This window comes from Dryobates pubescens, chromosome 4 (genome assembly GCF_014839835.1).
Source record: "Dryobates pubescens isolate bDryPub1 chromosome 4, bDryPub1.pri, whole genome shotgun sequence".
NCBI classification, from domain to species: Eukaryota; Metazoa; Chordata; class Aves; order Piciformes; family Picidae; genus Dryobates; species Dryobates pubescens.
Window position 1 is genome coordinate 12,773,499 of NC_071615.1, and position 22,921 is coordinate 12,796,419.

The 22,921-nt window shown below is 36.7% G+C and overlaps 1 protein-coding gene across 1 annotated transcript in view; it reads right to left on the reverse strand.

The window, feature by feature from the left end:
• Positions 1-22,921, reverse strand: part of PARN (poly(A)-specific ribonuclease) — a 48,256-nt gene that overhangs the window by 5,844 nt on the left and 19,491 nt on the right. The window contains exons 19-22 of the mRNA XM_009898834.2: positions 22,773-22,828; positions 20,258-20,344; positions 12,743-12,817; positions 3,210-3,396 (exon numbers count right to left, since the gene is read on the reverse strand). Of these exons, the coding sequence (XP_009897136.1) occupies positions 3,210-3,396; positions 12,743-12,817; positions 20,258-20,344; positions 22,773-22,828 (405 nt within the window). The remainder of the gene's footprint in view (positions 1-3,209; positions 3,397-12,742; positions 12,818-20,257; positions 20,345-22,772; positions 22,829-22,921) is intronic.

Sequence of the window (22,921 nt, forward strand, 5' to 3'; positions counted from 1 at the left end):
AATTGACTACAGCAGTATTATTTATTCATTTGGTAATAGCAGCAAATCAGTATTGTTGCTTATACAGGTTAGAGCACTACTAAATCAAAGCTCAGTTTTCTAATTATACTAGCTACTGTGGAGTGTGTCTGTATTTCTGTCTCAGTTTCCTTCCTCTGTTGAGAAACAACAAAACAAAGAGGAAGAACTGAACAAACCAATAGCTGTCAGTAACAGTACAGTTCAGATATACTAGTTTAGGGTCCCAAACTGTTTGGATACCTGAGCCATTTAGAGACAGATTAAACTGTCCATGAACTGTAATGCCATTTCGGCTACTGGAAAGCAGCATTCCAACTAGTAATATGACAGTTATTTTAGAGGGGAAAAAAAAAATCAGAAAAAAAAAATAAATCAGCAAGTGGAGGGAGACAAAAGGTGGGAAAATAATGCTGCTGATGTAGCATTCATTAAACACTGCAGTACTATATAATGTACAAGAGGCTATGATCCACCCATCTGAACAGTGAACTGTTTTGGAGAATAGCAACCTATTAACTGCTTGAAGTTTTGTCAAATGCATCAGTTTCTCCTCTACTTCTCCATCTGACATTAATTATTAAACATATTTCCATTAAAATCAATTTTGATAGCTAACAGCAGTAATAAGTTATATGCAAGGGGTATATATTAATTCTGAGTGATTTTACCTTATGACTGCCATTAATACCATTATGCTGTATTTTCTGAAGACTAGTTCCTTGATAATACAGAACTGTAGTTTAAGACAGGAATTAAATAACCTTTGTTATGTATCAATCTGTCAATTTAAGACAAGATTTCTTACAAGAAATACCCAACAACTTCACTACTGAATGAAAACACAGCCAGGATATACTGTCATCGCAGAGAGGAATAGCTCTTCTGCAGCTGTGCTCCCTGGCAGAAACTGATGCAGCAAGCTTATTAAATAATAAATAAATAAAGGATGTAGTAACATGAAGCTATTATAAGAGATCAGCTGCTTGATACACAGTATTGAGTGTTCAACAATATATGATTCAAATTAATCTGGACAAATAAACACAAATATACATGCACACAGCTATGTTTGTCCTGGTTATATAAGTATTTTACATAAAAGTAGTTATAGATAATATACATAAATATTTTTGAGATATCTTTGTCTCAAAACAAAAATATTTATCTTGAATGAACTGAAAGACCAAAAAGTTTGCAGTTCCATATTATGTCTGACCAGATAACACTTCAGAGAAAACATTAATGGAAAATTAGTTGACAAGAGAACACGATCTGACTAGTAACAAAGGAAAATAACACTAAGAAAAAACACGTACAAAGACCTGCATGAAAGGGAATTTGGGACAGGATCATGTAATTTTACTAATGGAATAACGAGAGAACAAAAATTAATGTAACATCAGTAACAAATGAAGTTCTATCAACAAAGTAAAGGCTGCTATCCAAGTCTATGTCAAATGTTGATTATCTGAAAACAAAGCTGCTTCTTGTGGAATCCTACAACAGTTAAAAAAAAAAAGTATTAAAAACATTCAAAGAAATGAATTACTTGGGCACATTACTCACTGTAGGGTATTGTAATTTTACTGAATTAACCGAGAATTTTATTTAGCAATTTTCCAAATTCAACACTTGCACTTTGCAAGGTAATAACAAATCAGCTTTCTGCATTGACTGTTTTCCTAAGTACATGTTAAAAAAGTTGTCTATGCTTCAAACCATACGCTGCCACTCCGACACCTGTTTAGAATTTGTGAGACACCCAAAAAACCCATTAACCGAGAAGAGATTCTTCCTCTAGTGAAAAATAAAACAAGGTCTTAGCATTTCTTTGCTGTAGACTCCAGATGCAATAAGTATTTCCAAACCATTTAATACAGACTTAACTACAGACCTAAACTGTAGCCACGTGTAAGCTAGTGGGAGAACAATCTTTATAGCTACTCATCTCTTCACTGCATGCACTCCCATGTTTTCCTAACTACAATAATTCAATTAAACTAAATTCATTTCATACAGATTTTTATCACCAGGTTCCTCCATATGGTTTTAGGGACCAAACATATCTCTACCACATTTAGAATTGCCACCATGACAAAAGCCATGAACATTTGACAGCCAGCCAAAATATACACCTGCATTTAATTCCACGAAGTAGGCAAATCATAAGCTTATGTAAGTGAGAAGAACAGAACAAGTTTAGTACATTTGTTACACGACAGATAACATTCACAGGAAGATATAATGAGAGCTAGAGTTTATCATAGCATTCCCAAAAGAGAAAAAGTAGAAAGACTTCAGTATTGGTTTTATGACAATCTCATCTGGTCTGTCAAAGTAGGGGGAAAAACAAACACTCCGATCCAAAAGAACCCCAACTAAACAAACAAGAAAAGCGCCCAAAATACCGCCTTACAGAAATACAGAAAATTCACTTCAGTACTCCACTGAAACTTGTTTTATACAGAACTGAGACAATCCTGGGGTGGGGGAGGAGAAGAATGGCAATAACTTGATAGATTAATTATACAACTCTACTGACTAAAAGACCCATCTGATTCATAGCCACACAAATGACTAAAAGAAGCTTCCTATTACCATCATATCTAAAACCTGTCATTAATGTAAGAAGGTAAACAGGTAACAAAAAAATATAGAACACAACACTGTACTAGAATCAAACCTAGCATCTCGTGACTTTATTCTCTCCTTAAATAATGAACTAAACACCTTTTCTAGTTTTAGCCATGCAAGTATCATCATTTGCCTTCCTGTTTCTGAAGCAGGATGATTTCATCATGACTGCTCAAGATGACAATTTAAACCCTTCTCTGTGGCAGTATTATAAACATGGAAAGCCATCCAAAACCCAACATGGCCTTTAAAAAGGGTCTAAGATGACAGCTACATTTTCAGATGACAGAAGCCATTCAGAAGTGTTAAATGAAAAAAATAAACCCTCAAGATCCTGATTTTTTTAAAATCTGTCTAATCACATTTATCATTAAATTCCCTCTGCCCCTTTACCTATGATCTTGTGACAGCTGATGTACACTACTGGTTTATAGGCAAAGAAATACATGCAGATTAAAGTCACCTATATTGGTTAAGAACTACCTGAAAATTTCTCAGCTTCTATTAGAAATGCAGTATGAATAGAAAAGTTAGCAATGCAGGAAAAGTCTCACCTGTTAACACAGTAGTATAGACTCTGGGTGTAAGGTGTGCATTGAGTTTTTAACCGCTTCCTTTCCATCTCCTTCCAACTATCTTCTGTACATTTTCTCTTTGCCTGTTTTTCTTCATGTTTTCTCTCAACATATTCTGCATATGTCTGGATCCTGTAACTTTCAGCATACCTGCTGGTGTTTACAGCTATGGGGAAGAAGAGTGATGTTACACACAAAATACTGTTAATGACAGCATGCCCTCTCCTGAAATAATTTATTTTGAAAAGCAGAAGGCAGTGAGCTATTTGTTCTGTTCATATAAATGACTTCTAGTTCCACCGTGACTAATTAAAAGAAAAAAAAACCACCAAAATGCTGTACTCTCCTAAATTCACATGGTAGTAGGTATGCAAAACTTTTCTCAAGAGTCAGACTTCATACAAAAAGGGTTAAATCTACTAAATGCTTTTAAATTAGAAACCATCAATTCTTCAGTCATAACCCTCTCCCAGATTGCTTGTTGGCAAGAAAAGATTTCCTGGATTTTTTCCCTTTTAGTCTCATTACTTAACCCAGCAGGTTTATTTTGCAAGTCTGCCAGGAAAAGACGACATTTGCAAAGCCCTTGCCAAAACTCTGTTTGATTGCTGTGAAACATAAGCTTATTTGAGCTGCATTTTTGGTTGCACAAGATATCCGTGGAAGCAACACTGAACTAATACCCAGCTGTTCCACCCTTGTATCTTTCTGATGTTTGGACTCCATTTAACTAAAAAAGACTGGGAGTTCAAGGTAGAAGGATTTCTGTCAATGCAAAATTAGAATCACTTTAAAAGTAAAGAAAAAACTGTCACTGCCTTCACTCAGCAACAATTTCCCAAAATTCCTTCAAGTCCCAGCATCTTCACAGCTCTCAACCTTTAGTCTGCAAGCCAAGCTCTGGCCTGAAGCCATCACTATAACAGATGAATCAGCATATTAAACTCGCTGTCAGCTGGTGTCCTCTGCTGTTTTCAGCCTAACTCACTGAACGTATTTTAAATCGACCAGCGAACCAGTTTAAATATAAACCAAACCAAAACCCCAACAGACTCTTTCCCATGTATTTGGGCCGGAAATTTTAAAATGCCCTAATTACAAAGAAGGCAAACCCCCAATTTTATTACATACTCCCAATCTTTTGGTGGAAATTTCAGATGCACATCCAGCTTTCTGATTCCAGCTGAAGTGTTATCTCTTGACTAGAGGTATTCTGTGTTGCCTCTAGCTCAAGCATTAGAATTAGCAAGCAAATCACAATTCAGAAAAGGTGAGGAAGGTAGGTGGATCTGGGTTTTTAACTCTTTCAAAATACATCACCTATTCTGCATATTGGCTATGCTACTATGAAATTAATTAGCTCCAATACTGGTCATGGCATATAGATGATGCTGAAAAGACCTTCTAACATACACAAAACCAGGCAACAGAACTGTGAATTTCATTGTAATCCCAAGAACAGATACCAGAAATTATGATGAATGGCCTCACGAGACTATTGCATTAACCAGAGAGATGTTATGCATACCTCCTTTCACACTCCTTATTTGTTTTGAACTGTGAAGCTACAGGATCTGATTGTAAGAATTAGGAGCATATTTATTGCCCACGGAGTTCTGGTGCAAGCATCATGAATGAATTAATAACGCACACTGGAGTTACTGCATGCCAGCCGACATTCCTCAGGGTAAAATTTGTTTAGTTAAACTCAAGCATGTTTTTACTTGCTAAAATCAAGCACATAGTTACCATGGCTCATCTGATAAATAGTGATTTGTTAAACACAATAGCCATTTCACATTATTTGTTTTGCTATAAACTAAGAGTCAGTGTTATGGCTCTTCCATTTAATTCCCAGACAAATCTGGCCCGTATTTAAGGGAGGGGAGGAATTTTAAAAATCATCTTTATGTAGCCTTACACAGATGCATTTTTAAATTAAGAGTCAATACTTTTGAACAAAGGCAACTCTGCTTTCTTGAAATAAGGCCTGTTATTTTATAGCAATCTGTTAGAATTAGACACACAGACAAATATATGCATATATGTATGTATATTTAACACAAAAAGTTCTATGATGAATATATTGCTTCATCCACTGAACAACTGAAATGAAGGCACATAGATGGAGTAGTCTAAGGGGCCACAGACATTAATCAGCCTTGCATGGTCTTGAACCAAAGAGCAGCTCCTTGCAAAAGTTTAAAATACGTGTTCTCTGATGCTTTTTTGATGAACGCTGTCCGTATTGCCACACAAAGTAAAAAGTGACATCATTCTGCATTGCCAATACAAGAAATGCACTGCTAGAATGCTTTGTGAATTCTAACAAACTAAAGGGAGCTTGGGTTTGTTTACTTATTTAAATTGTAAGATAGACATCATTCTGTGAGAAACCTGACCTAGTAACCAAGACCACATGGCTGCATTTTGTTACTCTAGTTGCAGCCATAAGCTAACTTTCTGTTTCATAGTACAATAGTAGTAATTGTACATTATTTTAAGTGTTTCTAGAGGACGTCATCTTCCCTAATTGTCAGGCAAGCTACTAAACAGGCTGACTGTCGTTGAGTGATCCAAGAGGAATATGTGCAAAGATATTCTTTCAAGTCCTTCCTCTTACGCAGAGCAAAATCCTGACAGATGGCCACTGACAATAATTAAGCCTCTTCATGGATAGATATGTAAGTGACCAGTGTAGGTAAAAACCCCACAACTTCAATGAAATTAATATACAGAACTAAACAGATTAAGGGCACAATACTAAGCACTCACGTTTAGGAAATAATGAACTAAAAATGCACAGTGAAGCCTTAAAATGATCTCTGTATAGATGTTGTGGTAATTTCATCATGTTCTACTTAGAACACAGGGACTCCGCCTTGGTCAGATTGAGAGTGTTTGAATAGTGCACAGCTAATTCGGTATTTTGTTTTATTCACCTTCCTTGTTCTATGGTTCCACAGCCTTATTTATTGACTTCCAGGGCTACTAATGCTGCATTAGAGAAAACAGAAGTTTGCATGTATACTTTTTTCATCACAGCATTGTCCAGTATGTCAAAGGAAAGCTCATGAGCTGAAACAGCAGTGCTATGTGCTTATTGTATAGATAGAAAGCAGAAGTAGAGACTCAACCCCCAAATTAAACAGTATCTATTAAATTAACCTAAGTGGAATTAAACTCTCCACTACAGAAAGCACTCCATCAGAGCTTCCTACAAAGCAGATGTATAAACATATTCCCAGAGAAGCCATAAATCTAAAAGAAACAGCACATGTCTTTATCAATACATAATTCACCTGTATTACATTATGGCACTGCAGTACTCATGTTCTTTTGGTTCAGCCTATAAAGTTTTCAGGCCTTTAGGAACATCTAGACAATTTCTGCTGCAAGACACCACTGTTAAACACAAAACTAATTAGTCAGAGCAGGAATTTAAATGCAATTCCCCAGCCTCTCCCCCAAGAATGATAAAAATCACTGATAGTTGCTAGTGTTGACTCAATACAAAAAGCATTGGGCACACTCTGTTGGCTTGTCTCAGAGATGCACGAACTTGACAGAATTCTCACTAATTAACCAACATTTCTGCTGATTTCTGCTCTTATCTCTAATTTGTTTAGTTCAGTCTTTTCAGGGTGTGTCTTTATCTCACATGAGTCTTGCAATATATCATAACCCTAAATATTCTTCAATATCAAACTCTTTGTTATTTTCTCTGGCAAGGCAGGATTCCTACCTCCTTTTATACATTGTTTCCACTAGCATTATGCACAAATTTTCTCCAACTTAACCAAGCCACATTCTGCTTGCTGTTTTGGGTTCTTTATCCCATTTTTCTGTCAGACAGAGTAGTACTTGTTAAATCAGTTTGTTTTCATATCTGGTTCAGTCACAGCCTTGCTGCTCCATCCAAAAATGTAAAATAATTAATACCCAACTTTGTCCTATTCACTACCTCCCTGGCCATTCTTTGTCCAAAACAAGGAAGTAGAGCTTGCTATGTGGCTCGTCTATGTAGTACTACACGAAACCTTGGTGACACAAAACCTTGGGTGACCTCCAAAAGGACCAACATGGCCCACCCAAACAAACAAAAAACACAATTAAAAAAAATTCTATTACCATTAACTTTGTTCTCAAAATAGTCTGGTTTGAAAGTCAAAATAAAGAACAGTGTAAAGGACAAGCACAGCACTGGAACACCTTTCCCTCCCCCACTAGACTAAATGAAGAGTTCTTAAAACTCCAAGCATTCTTCTGGATCAGGAAAAGAGCAAGCTATACTGACTTCCACCAATAAACAACTGTATTTAGTTTTCTTTCTTAATGTTTCATCACTTGGAGTAAATCCATGTAGTACCTCAGAGTTATTTGTGAATGGCACTCAATCAAATACAGAACTATTGCACAGGTTCAATCTCACCATCTTTGTGCTCTCTTCTCTTCCAGTACATACAAAAAAATGATGCTCTAAACTGGCTGATTTTTCAAAATGAACTAATGATTTTTCAAAAATTCACAGACATGTAGAATAATCTAGAAGAGTACAAAAAGGGACACATTCTTTTAGCAGGAAAGAAGGATCCTGGGACTAACTGCCCTACGTAGCATGTTAATCTTGGTCCTTTACAAAAGGCAAACTTCACTGTTCCCTTAAATCCTCTTTTTGAGTTTTGTTTACGGTTTGGGGGAAATTTGGGTTTTGGGTTGTATTTTATTATTTTCTTCTGGAACGCTCACAGTAACTCATGACCAAACAGCTGAACAGCACAGTGAACTTTTAGTAGATTAAATCCATCTAACACTGTTACTGTCAAAACTGATCAATGGATTTATTAATTTACCAGGCTAAGACACCTACATATGACAAACAGCACCCTTTAAAGCCTTGGCCATCAAGACATACCAACAAGGCAGCTGCTTTATTTTGCTGGATGTATTCAGCTTTACTAGAACTTCTACTGAGATGAAACCTTATCCTGAAAATAGTTTTCTCTGCTTTCCACAGAAAATATCATGCACAGGTCTAGTTCCAGTAGAGTCAAATAAATATCTCAATTGTGACTGAAGGGAATCATAACTAAGTGCCAGTTCAACTACAGAAGGCATGACTGACTGCTTTCCATTCTCCATAATAGCTGCGCTGCCACTCTGAAACCTTTTGCACGTGACAAGGTAACTAGAGCAGGCTTGCTTAGCATTGCTGAATGAAGTGACACTTCATCAGTGTGCTTCTCAAGATACTTGTCCTCAAAGAAGATTAAAGAGAAGAAATCACTGCAAACTGTTCATTTTTTAAAACATTTTAAAATCTGACAGTTAAATAAAACAAAGTAGCAAAATCTCATGAAAGATCTAGGATCACTCTGCACTGAATCATGACAAAAAGAAGGTCTTGGTTTGCTCTGAGATTAGAAGATAATTAAAATTAATTTACAATTTCCCTTACTGATAAAACTATTTAACTGTGTGGAAGTTGGAACCTAATTGTTTGAAACCTATAATACTGTGCTATTTTGGACCTCAGAATCACTTAAAAAAATCCAAAAGCCCTGAAGAAGTTAAGTATTTACTGAGGCCAACATAACCCCAGAAATCTTGCTATAGTTGACTGTCCAGAGATCAGCAGCCTCAATGCACTTATTAGGAAGTCTCAACTCTCTTAGTACCAGTTGCAGCATTCAATCATAAAATGTGTGCTTCAACCTGCCTATTTTCAACATGCCTATTTCCTCCCTTTTCCCTCTCCTCAGTTGTCCAAACATAAAACAGGCTGGAAGGTACTGTATTCAGAAAGTGTTAAGTCTCGACATTTTGTCAAAGTTTTTTATCAATTTCACCAACACAGACCACCTGTTCAAGCTAAAAAAATCTAGCTCTTCAAAATCATCTGTACTGCATTTACTAAAATAAAACAAACAATACCTGATTATTCATTTTCACAAGTTTGGAAATTCAGATTTCTAAAAAACTTTTGTTTAGGAAAACACCCAAAACAAATAATCTGAGCTAAAATACTATGTTAATCTTTGGTGCCCATTAAGAAAATCTAAACTTTGTAAAGACCTCAGTAATCAAAACAAAAACTGTGAAATGTATCAAGCCTTACAAACAAAACAAAACAAAACAAAACAAAAAAAAAAGGTAGTCAAAAGACCTCCAACAATGTATTAAGAAAAAACCTACTATATTCAAACCTAGAGTAAAGGGCGTTGCTTTAACGATGACAAAAAGGAAGGCTACAGGTGCCTGAAGGCAAATCTGTAATCAATCCTCTTAATTCTGCATCAGTAATGCTGAAAATTGTGCAAGAGCTATCGCTATTATGATTGATATTACAGGTTCCACTGTAAAACCATGACGGTGTATCAACCAACAATTCATTCTCTTGTCATAGTCAGGAGTCCTGAACAACACAAGCAGAAACTCACCAAATCTCATTCCCTGCTAGTACAGAAAGGGGGAATTTTAATTTCCAGGAGCACTAGTAAAGTGTTCAGATCTGTTAATTTACAAGTTTAAACAGTGTAATGGCTAAGATTTGACACTGCAGGTTGACCCAAACTTCCTTGATCTACATTTAGGAACTTTCTTACCCACAGTATGCATCTGACATGCATTTCACATTATATTATTGTTGAGAACACAGCCATGTGAAACAATTTTCCAATTAATCTGGGTAATGCAGTAGGTTCTACCTGCCATTTCCTCAAAGTCAGAGAGAAAAGACTAACATGCCCACAGTCTCAAAATATACATGTGTATATTTTTAAGTTGTGGTGGTAAGCATTCATGCTACGTACAAGGTTCTATAGTAAAGCTTATACACTAATAAACCATAAAGTCCAACCCTGACTGAGAAACTCCTAAGTTCAGAAAAGTTAAAGATTTAAACAACAATCATTGGCTATCACAACTTCAGCTGCTGCACCTGCTTTAGTCCATTGCTCCCCTGCTGTCTAAACACATTGGTCTACTCAATGCCTAGAGGAAGAAGATATCATGCACACAGTAAATTCTGCATGAGCTCATTTATCAGGGCACTAACACATGGAACAACTTCACATTATTTCAATGCTTGCCATTTATAACAAGCAGTTGCTTTTCACATGTACTTAAAACTTCAGATTAAGTCCATTTATTGCATTTTAAAACAGCCAGGAAAACACATTCTCAAGAGGAGTCTTAAAATTACTCTTAGTTGAACCAGCGTTTTCAAATATTGTAGAAGTTGCTGATAATCAGAACACAGAAACTACTCAACTGCACTTAAGCTTGAAGTAAGGAGAATTAAGAGCAAGTGCTAGCGGCTAAGGGAAAATAAACCAGGTAATTTTTATTTTTATAAACTTGTTTATTATTTCCATTAACAGATGTCAAATGCTTCAGAACAGAAACCTAACTTTACTTCCAAGCACTTTAAAAATCTTATGTATTTAATGACTTTCCCTGCGTTTTAAAACTTAACCCACCTTAAAGTAAGAGCATTTTTTTAAAGAGTACATTTTAGATGGCCTATAAAGACTCCAGAAGTGCAAATACATCTAAAGAAATCTCTTTTTAAGAGTGCATTTAGGATTATTTTTTTTTCTTAGACTAGTGAACTAAATAGTCACTGAAAGCTGTCTGGCATCAAAATTCAGGAAAATCATGAAGAACAAGAGCTTATCATTGATAGAAGGCATTAACTGATGACTCTCCACCTAGCCAGCTGCTCAAGATGGCTGAGACACTGAAAAGGCACTGAAATACTTCAGGCTACACAGATTTATGAATTAAAATCAAATACTGGGTTTACTTCAAACTTATTACAATCTGAAGTCTATCCCATCTTCCCCACCATTTTCAGACTATTTGTGTAAAGTCTAGACCCCCTGTAAGTCAAGAAGCATTGAAATAGTATTTATTTCATGCTAACTTTTCCAGATAAAACGACCTTATAAATATACAAAGCTGAATACCATCCAAAAGTAAGCTTATCTAGCAAGCTGAAAGTCCTAAGAGCCAGAAGCTGTATGTCACAAGTTTGTTCTGACATCTCTTGCATTTAGCAACTACCAGAGTGACACTGCTTTATCTTTGCCATACACTTAAAAAGCATGTGCTCCATGTCTGACAGAAATGCTGACGCCACATGAAGTACAATTTGACAACAGTTAAGTTCTGTCTCCCAGATGTTCAGCTAAGGGAATACCAACCATTCAACAGTTTTTTATTAATTACCTACTTGAACAGCAAACCACAACAGGAAAAACAAACAAACAAACAAAAACCCCCAACAAAAAATGACTGTTGCTTGTTACTGTTTTCAGGTTACTTGCAAAAAAGTGAGAAACAGAGCCTTCCAAACCACCACTTTCAAAAGACACAGAAGTCCAACAGTGATAACTGACACAGAGAACACAGCCCACTGGAAGTCAAGAACAATTCTTCCCCTACTAAACACACAGGTACAACCTGCATATAAGGCACCTAATTCCATGGTGATTATGAAACATTAGCCAGCATTTGTCTTGATGCAGCTTCCAATTCTAACTGCAGAGAGTGATAAGCTTTTATACATGCAGCAGCCTTTTCTACTCACACTGAACTAGAGAGTGTGCCAACGTGCAAGTCATGAATAACTGAGGTGACAGGAGTGGGTAACTTACTGTAGCACCATCTAGGAAGGCTTTCAGCTTATGAAATGGCATAAAAAACATACGGGTTTTATTGAAAACAAAGTCTTGCAAGTCTCACTCAGAGAAACAAGCAATCAGCTAGAAACAAGGAGGAAAAAAAAGGCACAAATATATAAACTTACAATGACCTGTAGATTATCTGCACATCAGGCCATGGAATCACAGACCTCTGGAGATCAGCTAGTCCAATTTTCCTGCTAATGTACGTTTGCCTAGATCAGGTTGCACAGGAACACATCCAGGCGGATGCAATGGAAATTCTCCAGAGAATGAGACCCCCACAACCTCTCTGGGCAGCCTGTTAGTATTTCACCACAAAGACAAATCCTCTTTGAAAGACAAATAGGTGGAACAATTCCAATCCTTTCATTTTTAATCAGCCTAAACTTCACCCATGGAAACTAAACTCGCCTTAAGATTTATCAGGTCTGAAATAAAAAGCTTCAGACATTTCAAGATAAGTTGCTACTTCACAAATGTATCATCTGTGATTGCACAGCTCTGAGAACATTTTCACTTAAGATAGTTTAGATAAAAGCTCATTCCCTCCAATCACGTAATGCACTCACTGCAGCATGAACAGCATCTCTCTCAGACCTTTGATGATGGAACTGTATTACATACAGTTTACAAATCATGAATGCTTCAGAGGTAAGAAATTCAGACGCAAGAAGTGCTAGCAATGCTTTCCTCAGTTACAGAGCTAGCTAAAAAGGGGCTGTAGTTTTAGCATTAGGATCACAGACCCTGTTGGCTCAGTACATTTTATAGGAGCCAGCTGAAGTCAAGTCTTAATGCTAAAGTAAATTCAGGAACACTTACCTATTTGTACTTGTTCTGGCTGGCTCAGGGATACAAATGCTGATGTATCATCAATCCAAGAAATTTGAATGTTACCTAGAAAAGGCAAAAAAACCCTGTTATTGCTATTGTATCTCAGGCTCAGCCATAGATTTTAGCTGATGTGCCATGACATAAAAGAAGATACTCAACTAAGAGTAACGTCACCTGAGAAGGCTTTTGTCTGCTGTTGTACATGAGCCTGAAACTGTTCAGAAGCAGTGGCTGTTGAGGTTGTATACGCATCCTGTATAGCCTCAGACCCACTTGAGTAAGGACCAAATGGGAAAACTGACATGTCTAATACTTTTTTTTTCACTCCCAGGGTATTCTTCTGTTGCTTCTTAGCTTTCTTTTTTTTCTCTCATTTTTTTTTTAAACTTTAATAAATCTTGCAATGATTCCGTTAATGTTAGGGTGTTAGGGGTTTTTTCTTCATGTGTTTCCCAATTTTCCTGAGAAATTTCAGTTCTGTACTGAAATGACAAACAGCTCTTTGGGTTTTACAACCTATCCATCTTTCAGAATGGCAGCATTCCCTAAAGACACAGCATGGACAAGCTTGAGTTACCACTCCCTCTTCCTTTACTAGTACAGACACCCAAAGTAAGAAATTCCAGTAGATTGCGGTTGAGGAGGTATGGCAAGATTAAGCACACAAGTGGAGAACTCCAGTATTCGTGACATAATCTTCAAACCCTGGTCTGCTTAGATCCCATTTATAAACCATTTCCAGGATGTGCAATGAAAACATAATTTGAGTTAGTATGAGGACCAGCGCACAAAGTCATGGACCTCATTTGGAAGCTGTTACAATGGAACAGCAGCTGGTAATAAGTGTCTCCATTCATGGCTTAAAATGCCAAAGTAGCGCATAATCAAAAAAAAGCAAAGGAAAGGATTCCCATTTCAGACACAATGTATTATTATCATATTATAGTCTGAAATTCTTTCACATCAGTCCTCATGTAAGTGCGCCTTTAGTACAATCCAGATATGTAACACCAATGCAATTCCTTTCAGGTATACCAGGAAATCAAGTTATATATAATGTCACACCACTATTAAACCTTCAGACATTACAACATTAAAAACAATGATACATAATGGCTAAAATAAATTTGATTTTCAGACGTTTCATCTATTTAAATTGATTATGGACTACAGGTTACAAAGTTACAGAGTCTCTGCTGAAATCCAGCCAGATAATAAACAGATTTTTCTAGTTATAAAAAATTAAAGCCTGGTTAGATTTAGTTTGCATGCTATACATTTGAGCAGCCAGCTATTTAGGACTCTAATTTACAATCATTTTGATAATTGCCAAACCCCTAATTAATTCAGTATGGCTTCTGACATTTCCCAATACTAAAGGTCTAAGGCTGCTATTAAGAAGAGCCTACACTAAGAAGTCAAATATATAATTTATTTAAACACTTGGTAGGGCAAATGAATTCAATTTCTAATCATTCAGTCTTTGAAGAACACAGCATTTTGCTGCCTATTGGTAAGGGTCTTTACTGTAGGGAGAGCACGATTTCAGCAGGAAAAAGCAGGAAAGCCCAAGCTGATTTATGATAGCAACTCAAAACTGTAGTGCACTTGGTAGGATCCCAACACTGAGCTTCCTTTAAATCTCAGAAATTACTGCACATTTTAACATTCTCCCAAGTGCATTCACAAGTTACAGCTCTGAATTTGTGCATCACGGTCACCTTTTTTGTATTATTAATTACAAAATAGAATCCATGATTCTATGAATCATTTAAGACATCCAAGACCATATTCTTCTGTAGTGCTTCAACATGGAAGTGCTGTGCATTTTCTGTTCCTTTCCTATATATATGTTTGGTTAATACTGTTATCTATCATCCCGAACACAGCAAAAGAAAGATTAGAAAGAAAAAATTGTCTGAAAATCTTGCAATTGTGCCCTTACCATAAAACATCAAACAGGATCAGTGACGGACTGAAATCTCCTGAAGGAGTTTCACTTACTACACAGCTAGACTTCAATTTTCACTAAGCATCAATTCAAAATAAAATCCAACCTATTGATGGAACATCATTTCAGTATCAGATACACATTCATTGCTATAGAACGGCTGCTGCACTCTGAATTACTTTGGTATTTTACATAATGAAGTGTTTCAATACCTACCAACATATTCTTAAAATTGTATTTGTGATATGTAAAAGGGCAACAAGTCTAACAGTACATACTGAACACTGAGCTGTAATCTGAGCAAAAAATGCTCTTAGGCAATTCTCCACGCTTAAAAGATAACCCTTTTCAGACTATGTCACATTTCATTATTATTAAGAAATAAGAATGTAAGAGAGACAAGATTAATAAATTAGATCATTCAGCAATATTGCTAAGCATTCAGTAAATATTGTGCATTTCAAAATGACGGGGAAAGGGCAATAAAGATCTGAAAAGCAAATGCTTCTGACTTGCAGTACAATATTTAGCAATCACCATCGCCACATGCCAGCTCACTGCGAGGCTAATCCAAATAATCCACGTACAGCACTGTAACAGAATACCAGCTCTAGGGAAATAAAACAGATTTCTCTTTTTACACTTCTAAAATATATCAAATGTCTTTGACACTTTGAAGAACACCAGTTAGCCTATATGGCCCCCTGTCTATTTGCTACTACATGCAATGTCAAACAATGTCCCTTGCTAAAAAAAACAAAGGTAACATCTAGCAAATAATTATCAAGTGAAATAAAACATCTTCACCCAAACAGCAGTAGCTGAAAATCTGATCTGCTGCTTCTGAGATTAAAGATGCAAAGTAACTTTTTTTTTTTCCTATAAATTAATTTGAAAGTTCACTCTATGTAAATCCAAACACACAAGCAACAAGAAAATCCATAGAATAAATCAATAGTGAGGGATTATGTCATTCAAGCAGATTTCCTTTCATTTTTTATACCGCAGTGATCAGAGCTATGGAAAGGCTTCAGTATAAAAGACCAAGTAAACTAGGACTTAGCTTTCAAAAGAAAAATGTAAGGAAGATGTCTATACATATCTATGGGGATGATATGAAAACAGAAATACTACAAAAGATGTATGGAGGGGATTCACTATTTCATCAGAAAATTAAGGGACATCTAACGAAATACACAGAACTTCTAAAATCAAAGGAATTTTGGCACAATACAGTTAGAGAACTGCCACAAAGAGCTGCGGATGACAAAAAATATATACAGGATAAAGAACGATTTTACACTGACTTACAGAAAGATGAGAAAGGCTCTAACTAAAAGATGAAAGTGTGAGCTCCAGCTCATTAGTCCTCAAGTTATAGACTTTTAGAAGGAATTACAGAAAAGTAATTTTTGCTTTGGCTCTGTTCGCATACATTTTTTACACAACTGTTAGTGGCAATTAGATGCTTAGGACAGATATTAGGAACTTCATATAACCAGGAAGCTTACTAATATATTTCATTGGATACAAATGTTAACAGCTTCTGGATGCTCACTGCATCAGACAATAGAAATAGTTATAGCCTTTATTCTACAAGCAAGTGTTGAAGCATATACTAAGCATAAACAACAGTTTCCTGGTGAATGAGAAGGGTTAACAGAACTTCCACCTCTCTGGCAGGAAGACAGAGTACAAAGAAAGCAAGAACAGCTGAAGGAAACCCTGGCACAAGAAGGAGGAAAGGCCAGAAATACACAGAGAAAAACAGGATTCAAATTTTTAAAACTCCACAAAAAAAAAAAAGGTGGAAAATGGAAAAACAAACAGGAAAAAAACCCAAACAACCAAACCCAACAACAACACAAAAAAACACAAAACCCAACAACTCCACGTCCAAATAACCACCATCAAAATTAGTCAAAGCTCACAAATCTGTATGAACATGAGCTCAGAAGAATATATATATTGTCTGCTCTAAGTTTTCCTTAAACAAGTTTACCACTGAAAGGGACATTTTTCAAGCTCTGCTCTCCTTTTTTTTTTTTTTTTGTGAAGCAAAACAATTTGCAGTGGTTAACAGGAACAGATGTCACAGTGTAATGGAACGTGTAAATGAGTCTCAAAAATGCATTTAAGAATCACTTAAAACTTACCTATATACCAGCTTGGACTACTAAGCCAAGATTTAAAGACAAAAAGGACTGGCTACATTTCAAAAGTAATTTATGGATCTTTGAGATCACTGTGACTCCATAATCACCTCCCTCTTACAGACATTTGTCAGGGTCTGACAAAATACAATGTATAGGTTTCACTCTACTTTTTACGACACTTTGAAAGTATGTGTTTTAATTAAAGCCCAAAGACACTCATAGAAGTGAGGGCTATACACAAAAGCTGTATTTCAGCAAACATTTTAATTCCTTCATATTTCACCAACAAATAAATTAAATCTAAGAATTTAAAGAAAGTGTTCTAAGAGACTGCATAGTAATGCAAACACTTGTACAGTGAAACTACATTCACCCATGGGACTGTAAAAACATCTTGCATGAACAGGTGTCCAGTTGGTATGCATGCAGTACTGAAAGACTTCAGGAACATGAACACTCCTTCTAGAATGGCAAACGCAAAACAGTTCCAAGTCTGACACTGCAGCCCTTCAGCTGTTTCACTGCTTTCATTAGAAAGTTCATACAAGATTACAACTCTGCTTCAATTCATACTAGGCTAAAACAAATACAAACCAATTTTTCTATGAGGTCAGATTAATATTGCTATCCGCTTTAAAAACAGATTAATTGTAAATTAAGCTAACTGTAAATTTAGCTAAATTCACTGTAAATTAAGCAAAAAGCTTAATTTACAAATACTTCCTTTTAACTGGTGTAATAAATTTAGGTAATTCATGCCAGATGCTGCCACTTTGTTTTGGCTTTTTGCACATCACTTATCCTCACGTTGCACTGCCCTGTCTCTCTCACCAGCTACATCTAAAATAGCATGAGAATTCTGGAAGGAATAGCCTAGACTTTGTTTTGAGATATAATGGGAATAAGACCTAAAACAACATACAGATTAAATACTACCCAAAAGCCAGGAGTTTGTAAATCCAAGCATGAACACGTTCAGCCCTGTAACCTGGAGAAGCGAGAAAAATGGGAATTTCAAAATTGAGTATTAGTATTTTGAGATGTGTAAGCATGACCCCTGGTGGCAGTGATCTGCGCTTGTGTTTAAGCCCAACACCGAAGGGGTGGAGTTGATAACATCAGAAAAATCCTACAGCTGAGTCTTTAAAAGCCTATAGAAACAATGTCCAAACTGCTTTGATTCTTACCCCTGTAACAGCAACTCTAGAACAATCTCAGTAACATTCTACAGTCTCACATTCTGGATTGCCCAGTCAGGAATATAAAATCCTATCCAGCATTATACTGGCATCATGCTGGAATGCAGATTAACAGTCATAAGGGAACTGACTGAATTTTATCCATAGGTGCAGAGACCCTTACCAATCACAATTCTAGGTAAAGGAACAGCATCATTCTGTAAATTGGCATGGTGACCCACAGCAAGGCAGCAGTGACAAGACTGACTACTTCCATCCTTTTACTGGTGATTAGACATGGATACCACAGCAATTATTTCAGTGTTAGGTTCAGGTTTGCCCTGAATCTTTTTGCCACTTGCAACGTTAATCTACGCCATTAAGTGTAGCACATTACTTTGAAACAACTGCACTACACTGCTCAAGTAGTAGCTAACAAAAATCTCTTCATTTGCTTGTCTCCAAAAGGGAAAAGCTCCATTTCACAACAGACAGCCAACTAGCGACTCAGGTGCTTAAAACACATGTGAAAATATAAAGTTTTTGCATCAATTGTACTCCAAGGGACCAAACTGGTACTGGGACTTTAAGTAAAGCACAAAACCCAGGAAGCTAGAGTGCTAAGCAGAACATTTTTTGGAATAGGTAAATTACACCTTCAGTCATACATGCACTGCCAAGACTAATGTAAAGCAAAGATTATTTTTTTTCCATAGAGTCATAGAATGGCTTAGATTGGAAGGGACCTTAGAGATAAACTACTCCAACTTCCCTGCCACGAGCAGGAACCCCTCTCAACTAGATTCAGCTGTTCAAGGCCTCACCCAATCCGGCCTTGAATACTGGTAGAGGCAGCCACAACCTCCCCAGGCAATCCACTCCAGATTCTCCACCATGCCCATACTGAAGAGCTTCTTCCTAAGATCTAGTCTAAACCTACTGTCCCTCAGCTTAAAAATACTGCTCCTTGTCCAATTGCTAGACACCTTTATGAGAAGTCCCTCTGCAGCCTTCCTGTGGGATCCCTTCAGGTATTGGAACAGAGCTTTAAGGTCCCGTGTCCCCCCGCCGAGTCTTCACTTCTCTAGGCTCCCTCAGCCTATCCTCACAGAAGAGGTATTCCAGCCCTTGGATCATCTTCGTGGCCCCACTCTGGACTCAATCCACCTCTGTGTCCTTCTTTATAAATGAGAAAGTGATCCCTCTGAAATAAACACTTTGATAAATAGGTATTTCCCAATAAAAGCCTTATTACAGAATTAAAGAAGACAAGATGCATAAATATCTATTATACTTAACACTCATTAAGCTAATTTCAACAAAGTATTGTGAGCAAGTATTTCTGGACAATCATGCAAAATACTATTTTAATGAGTAGAATTTTTGCTCCACATAAATGTCTTGAAAAATTGAATGAATTTACCTATTTGAAACAACACAAAGCAAACCACAAACAAAACAAAACGCCCCAACTATTTGCAAGCCAAGAAGATCTCTATGAAAGCATCACCTTATCCCTCAATAAGGAACTAGAAACCAATCTGCAAGAAGAATCTTGGAAACAACATCTAACACAGGGCTGTATGAAAGATCATACTTGTTCTTAGGGACCAAAAGCACAACCACTGTTTTCTGCTGCAATGGTTATGTGTCAGGATTTGACTGTCAATTAATTAGGATATCCTTGTCCTTAACATCATATACTAGTAGAGGAACAATAGGACTACTGGTATCCAGTTATTAGACAGCTTTATTGCTGTTTCTTCAGAACTGGTTGGTGTTCACCATCTTGAAATCGAAGTGGCGCTCTCCAGAGTTCCCTGCTTGCCTCGGTCACTTAAGCTAGCATATGGCTTAAAGCAGACTGCAGGATGAACCTTTTTTCTAAGATCTGGATCCACCTTTCACACCATTCCCTATTTTCTTTATCCACCTCTTACCTCCTTCCAGGAGACACTGTAAATAAAGGGATCAAAAGTCTGCAGCATTCAACAAGCACCACATAAAGAGCAGTTAACCAGGGCAGACATTTTCAACACAACATTACAAAGAAAGTTCACAGGACACCATCCAAAAATTACAAAAGGCAATTCGTCATTACCAATACTAGGAGTAAGTCTGTATCCACAAATAAACAACAACCAAAACCAAAAGGTACTTGCTAATGAAGTTTAAATATATATATAAAAATATGGAAAAACCAAACTGTATCACTCACCAAAGGCACTGAAAAGCTGATAAAGGTCACTGGTCTTCCACTCTTTGGGAAAAGTGACATGAAGAACATGATCTCGTTTTGGCTGCACTGTGAAACAAAGAAGTATTGGTTAAAATAAGAATCATTCCTGTTATTTTTAGAATATCTTACAAAAAAAATATCCAATATGGTCAGGTAGCTTTTCTTTTTCTGTTTTTTAAAAAGCATAACTAAGGAAAGAAAAAGAAAGAAAAGAGGGAGAATAGGCCAAGGTCTCTGACACTACATCAGGCACTGATAAAAATGGGCCTGCAATTATGCAAGACAACAGTCACCACAGCAGTTACCTAGAGGCCTCTAAAACTCAAACTCCTAACCCAAACGCATCATGAAAACATGACAAAGACTTCCAAATGTACCAATTCTCTCAGGAAGTGACTGCAGCATGCACTCAACTATAGCATTAAAATACTAAACCAAAAATCTTTATGAAAGCTCCAGTAGGCATACATTAATAGTAGCTATAATACAGTCATAACTCAGCATCTCATAAATGAAATATTGAGGGCTTAATAAAGTCAGGGGGAAAAGAAGTTTCATAAGGTTTGTTTTGAGCAGTTACTTGGCTTGCTTCACTTAGGAACTTACTTTCTCAGTCTAATTCACCAATTCATGCTGTATGGCCTATTGAACAGCTAGCAATTCAAAGGTTTAAGGGTTTTCAACTCAGTAGTAGCGTTGTAACACCCCCAGTTTCTGGTGTTAAAACTGCTTTTTTCAATTGATTAGAGAGAAGAAACTACTTCCAACTCTCCAGTATCAGTTTATTCCTAAATCCATGCTGAATCCTCTGTTAAACCTCTATACCTTCTGCCAACAAAAGTGAGAAATATTTGACTCATATTCTGCTTGACAGCCATTTTGTGCAGCAACTTCATTCTTTCTGAAGGAGTTGTTAATACACAGTAATTAAAAAAAAAAGTCACTGTCACATATTCAAGACTGATTAACCTAGCACAAGTTGCCAAATTCCATTACTTCTGGGGAAATAAATGCACAAAGTTGCTATAACACTGCAGAACAAACAGACAAACCCACCCATACTTATGACAGTCACCTAGTTGGGCACCTCATGGTTTTTCCAAACAAACAAACAAGTCTCCAAATAGATCTACTACAGAAGTGTGGAACTATTCTTTGCATGCCTTTATTTCTCTGCAAAAGTGCTCCTTACAGACAACAAGCAACCAGACAGCTTCCTCAACCTATAGCATTTACATCTCAGAATAGAAATAAAAGTATCTAAAGCAGCAGCCAAACACACCACCCTGAATGCACTCCCCATTCTGAAGCTTAGAAAGTCTTCCTCATTCAGATTCTGCTGTGACATCTGCATCAGCTTGTTCTACAGGAGTGGCTTCCAGATAAAAGACAGACTTTCAGAGGCAGACTCTTTTTTGGCAACTCTACTTGGCAAATTATCAAAACAATCCTGTAAGTTGGCTAGCAAGTGGAAGTAGCATCTTTACAGCTTAGTAGCTTTGGCATTCTGTCAATGACCTGAAGTATTTATCCATTCTTCCACTCAATTATCAAACAGTTGGGGAAACAAGCATGCAACATAATTAGATAACCATTCCAATACATCTGCAGAGCCAGAGCTCAGTGATCTGATCACCCAATTGCATTTAAACATGCCCTTACAGCATTTATTTTCCTCTCCAGTAGTTACTTCCATCTTCGTGGAACTCCATTCTGTTACTATTAAACTAGCATCCAGTCTGAGCTTTCCAGTGCAGAGAATGGACAACGTCTTCATATCAACATTGCTTTCAGATGAGTATAATTTTTAAGACATTTGTGTATCTGATTTCAGAGTACAAAACTAAGCTTTCTCCTAGCTGAACACTAGCCTGTCCCACAGGTAACAGGTGGTAACTCATCTGAAGTTTTCTCCCTCAGTGTAACATTCCACAACAGTAAGGAACTTTATATTAGTAACATCTGTTTTCATTAGATGTATTAGCAAGTCATTACAGCCTCAGTTCTGTAATCTGAAATAACTTGAAATGTAATCATAATCTCACATGGTAAAAAAGTTACAGTGTTTTGATGAAATTGAGTAAAGGAATTGCTGCACACAAATCGTGAAGGAAAGCAGTTTGCATCCTGCATTTACTGCTGGGGTGAGGAAATAGGGGGAAACTGTTAAGACCCTAGTTTGGATGTTTTATGGTATTTAAGAATAATTACCCAAAATAAGCATAAAGCTTTAACTTCAGACTCAGTTACATTTAGTTACAACACTTTTATCTGTTCTAGTCAATCTAGTCAATGCAGGCACTCCGCTCAAATTTGAGTAACTTAAGGTTTTACTATTTAATTGAAAAAGTGGGGACATCAGCTGACAAGTGGCCAATAACCTAAACACAGCTGATGCCCCATGCTTTAGATACACAATAATTAATCCTTATACTTCCTCCTCCAGGAAATTTGTTGGAGTGGTAGTAAGTTTACAATGAAATAAGCTACTTACAGTCTGGTCCTTCCAGATTGAGATACGGTATGTCCATTACTCTCATAAGAAAGAGCCTGAAGCAAAATGGAAAAACACTATTAGCAAAGTTCTGCCTAAATTTAATAAACCTTCCATTTCATAAATTTTAAATGTTGCTTCTGAAGAAA